The 4,434-nt window shown below is 39.9% G+C and overlaps 1 protein-coding gene and 1 pseudogene across 1 annotated transcript in view; one reads left to right on the top strand and one right to left on the bottom strand.

Annotated features, from left to right (window-relative positions):
- The window catches only part of LOC118342312, an 88,649-nt pseudogene extending 88,389 nt beyond the window's left edge, over positions 1-260 (bottom strand).
- Positions 261-1,795: 1,535 nt separating this feature from the next.
- sf3a3 (splicing factor 3a, subunit 3) overlaps positions 1,796-4,434 on the top strand; it is an 8,463-nt gene continuing 5,824 nt past the window's right edge. The window contains exons 1-5 of the mRNA XM_035680800.1: positions 1,796-2,043; positions 2,159-2,206; positions 3,177-3,229; positions 3,472-3,577; positions 3,672-3,744. Of these exons, the coding sequence (XP_035536693.1) occupies positions 1,948-2,043; positions 2,159-2,206; positions 3,177-3,229; positions 3,472-3,577; positions 3,672-3,744 (376 nt within the window). The 5' untranslated portion in view covers positions 1,796-1,947. The remainder of the gene's footprint in view (positions 2,044-2,158; positions 2,207-3,176; positions 3,230-3,471; positions 3,578-3,671; positions 3,745-4,434) is intronic.

The raw sequence follows: 4,434 nt of genomic DNA, 5'->3' as shown, positions 1-4,434 counted from the left end.
CTTTCTTCCCCAACCACCACCACCGCCCCCTCCCTCTACAAGATAACGTAATAAACCTTTATTCCGTTTATAGAGTTGATTTTTTTAGGGAAGAATGCGGTCGGCTCACCTTTAGAAGCAGGCTGGGCGCACGGCGGCAGGAGAAATGTGTTATAATGTCCACTGTATAATCCGTAACACTGGTTGTCCGCTGCTTTCCGTCCGTTGCTCTGACTGACTGCTGCTGGAGAATGTGCCGAACTGCGGCCGTCAATGCAGCTGGGACTACACGCTTGGCTTCCGGTGTCAGATAGCAAAATAAAAGCCTGAATGAGCGTGCCCTCACTTTTACTGGTTTTTCACAACAGAAGTGAGGCGACGACTTAAAAATAAAATCACACTGCATTCAGTAACTACAGAAAAAGAAACACAGACCAATACTGTTGTAATGCGCGAGGTTTATTGTTATTACACGTATATATAATTCACGTTGTAACTAGTAACTTTTCCTATTATAACAACATACTATTTGTGTTGTTATAACGTGACATTGTTTAATTTACTTACTTAAGTTATATTTCAAACAATTACATTTTAGAAGTATAATCAGTTATCACACAATACCATGAAACATTTAAAGTTAATAAGATAAATAATATGTCGTTCTAAAAAGAAACGTTTCTTGTTATAATGTTATAAGTATGTATGTCGTAATGACGTGGGGGCTGGTGTGGGAGCAACAGGCGGCCATAGTGACTGAATTACAGTACTGTTTTTATCTAAAAAAACTATAACATCTGTTGTGTAGTGTGGTAATATCCGTCCATCCATTGTCTATGTAATCTTATTATAATGTACATTTAAAGCGTGTGGATTCCCCCTCTTGAAATCTTAAATAGCATGCTGTTTATTAATGTAATATATTACAAAACATTTACCACCGAAACGTAAAATTATGGTTACCAGTACATCTATTAGTATTACAATTTACTATTTTGACATTATAGGAACATTGAGAAAAACATCCATTTACACTGCTCCCCGACCCCTGCTGCTTTTGATCAGTCTGTAATTAACTATAACAATAATTTGCACTCCACAGTTGCAAACCTTGCATTGTCTATTTGATGCTCGCGAAATTATGAATACTATAATCAGCATTATCATACACTCTTGTAGCCAACTGTTTTCATCAGACGTCTAATAAATCTTTAATGTTCAGGCAGAGTGCTCAGTTCCGATTCCTTCTTTTGTCTGCCGCAGCTTGACAAACCTGCCCGCCTCCGTGCGCGCTCCCACGCGAGTCCGCGCAAACTGTGTGCTCTGTGAAGCGTTATGGCAGGCTTTGATGGTAGTGTAGACTACAAAGGAAGTGCAGAAGAGAGGGATACAGTGAGGGCTGCCAACGCACCTTGATGGAAGAGTGTGCAACAGAAGCATTTGCTCCATGCTGAACGGTGCAGGCACTCGGATGCACAGAGCCCCGTTACAGCGGTGCACTTAATGATGGCGGTGCTTTAGCGGCCTGATAGTGTAGGATGCAACCACATTACTCAGTTCTTTTCAAACATTGGGTTAGTTAATGTAGCTGGAACCAACAGCAGCTTTAAAACACCTCAGATAGACCCCTATACATTTTAAGTGACTTTATATAAATAACTAAACGAAGCCTCTAATTACCCCAAGCTGTGTAATTCTTCGACTATCTGTTTCCAATTGCTCGTGTAAACTAATTAATTTCCATTTTCAGAAATACTATTGTGCATGGTTTGTGTCGACCCCTACTGCGGAACCTTTTAATTGCTCGGTGTTTCTCTACGTCGGGTACAGTGACGGACGGTCGCCGCTCAACATGCGCCATTGAAAACAAACGAGACGTTAACGGATACGGCTGGGGCCGCAGGTTTGATGCTGTGCAGTTAGAAACCCTGTCCTGTGTTTAGCTAACGAACGACTCCGTTGTCCACCATGGAGACTATCTTAGAGCAGCAGCGGCGCTACCACGAAGAGAAGGAGAGGCTAATGGATGCTAAAACAAAGGAAATGTTGCACAAGAAGTCCACGGTAAGCTGTTCGCTTCGTGCTAGCATTAGCATCAGTGCTAATGGATACGGCAAACTTTGGAAACGTTCGTTATTTTATGTTTTTCAAAATGTGTCTTGTTTGTTTTTTCTGACAGCTGCGGGAACAGATCAACTCTGACCACCGAACCAGAGCCATGTTGGATGTAAGCAGGACTTTTTGGTTGTGAACCGGTAGCACCGCTAGGCTAACGTTAGTATTGGCTAGAAGTTACATGGGTAACTTTTCTCTGAGCTGCAGTTAACATGTGGGCTAATTGATATCATTTAATATCAAGTAAACATGTCTGCTGGTATTTACTGTATCCAACTAGAGATATAAGACTAGTATCTAACTTACACGTCTCCGTAAGTAACTGTCGAGGAGGGTGTCACCAAGAAATGAATCTAATCTAATCTAAAATCAATATATTAAATGTAGCTTTCATTATGAATCGATAAACATGCTTGCATTGACTTTACTTCTGTATGTATGCCTGTTGGTAGGGTCAGCTGGAACAATCGGCATACATGTGATCCGGGGCTTCACTAAAGAGCACTCGAAACAATTCATTCATTCATTGATTTACTTGCACGATTCTTTTAATTTTGACATTTTTGTGTTCTCTCCACATGGAGGAATGCAGTTATTGTAAGCTGCTTTGGATAAAAAGCATCAGCTAAATATATGTAATGTTAAAATACTTTATGTGCTGCAGTTGGTAACCTTTTATAAATACATCCTGACAGTAGAACATGAGACAGATAATCTATGAAACAGTCAGGTTCCTCTGGCTCCTTCTAGTGCTCCTAATGGTAGAGGCTTGAAGATAGTTCATTGTTGAGTCTCTTTCCAGTCCAAACCGTCAGTATTTGACACCATGGGAGTGAGTCTCAACAATTACCCATATTTCTCGCCTCTGATTGGTTGTTTTCGGTCAGACCCAGTTTAACAATGCCCCGACAATTCAGAAGTGCTCTTTAGTCAAACTCCAGGTAAACAAAACCGCAATAAACTGTTCGATTTTGGAGGACAGTAGAGATTTTCTCAGTGTAAACAAGAGTGCTGGTTTGAGTTCAGTAGGTTTAATGTTCAACGTGGAAACAAAAAGTGAATGTCTGTTTATCTTTTGACAGAGGTATATGGAAGTGAGCGCAAATCTCAGAGACTCCTATGAAGACAAAGATGGGTAAGCCTCTGCAAAGTGACTAACCTGCTCCAGTTTAAGTGTCTGTACCTACCTCAACTCCTATCCTGGAGGTTTTCACTGCTTTCAGAATGATTTCCTCTGTTTCTTTGTATCAACTTGGAACATCACACATGATAACTTGAACTTAAGTTAAAGTAACCATGTGTTTTTTGTGTTTATTGTGGATGCATGGTGCACTCAAGCGGTTTCCTTGAACCAGAAAATCTTTTTCTTAATGACAGGATGCGAAAGGATGAACTTGCTGCCATCTCAGGACCAAATGAGTTTGCAGAGTTCTACAACAGACTGAAACAGATAAAGGAGTTTCACAGGAAGCACCCAAATGAGGTAGTTAACGACTCATTTTTAAATGGTCAAATCAGACTATTTAAGCCTTTTGAAACGGAATAATAACAATCGTGCTATCATGTGTTTCGTGTAGATTTCCATTCCCATGTCTGTAGAGTTTGAGGAGCTGATGAAGGCCAGAGACAACCCCAGCGAGGAGGCTCAGAGTAAGTCTAAATTTCATCTCAATAGGCTCTGTCTCACAGCAGGAGGTTAACCGAGCCAGACTTGTGTTTGTCATGGCTGTCTTCACCAAACCTCACACTGGTACCTCCTGATAACTGGGCTTAACAAAGGCTGTAAAAATTGACCCAGTCGAGCAGTGAAAGTCTTAAGAATACAGCCGTCTACACTAAAGCAATTACAAGCAGGATAACTTGGAAGAAATTCAGTGCAGTTAATTAGCTGCAATACATTTTCTGATAACTGGTTAAACACCCAACTTGCCTGCTATTTTTGATAAACCCTGTTAAATAGCCTGTGTGGAAGTCTAGGGTGACAAATTACAATCAATTAAATCAATATGAAGATTGCAAAATAATGTGTGACAAAATTGAAATTTATTCTGTTTCTAGTGGAAACTGTAATTTTGTAAACCCAATTCTCCTAGGTCTCTTTTGCAAAATGATGTTTCCATTTCATCAGAAATGTAATTTTTAAGTTAAGGTGGCACACTCACTACATATCTTGGTCACAACTCTTAACCAAATTTAAGGGATCAATATCAAATATGTTTGTCATGTGGATATGTCAAAAAATAACTGCTGATATATCATTATCGGATATTATTTAGTTCTTAAACATCAGTGTTGATGTGTGTTAGGGCTGAGCAATTTTATCGATCCTGCGATATATAT

This window comes from Morone saxatilis, unplaced genomic scaffold (genome assembly GCF_004916995.1).
Source record: "Morone saxatilis isolate NCDOM2014 unplaced genomic scaffold, NCSU_SB_2.0 Contig9, whole genome shotgun sequence".
In the NCBI taxonomy this organism is placed as follows: Eukaryota; Metazoa; Chordata; class Actinopteri; family Moronidae; genus Morone; species Morone saxatilis.
The sequence above is the reverse complement of the archived record's forward strand: the minus strand, read 5'-3'. Positions and strand labels throughout refer to the sequence as shown.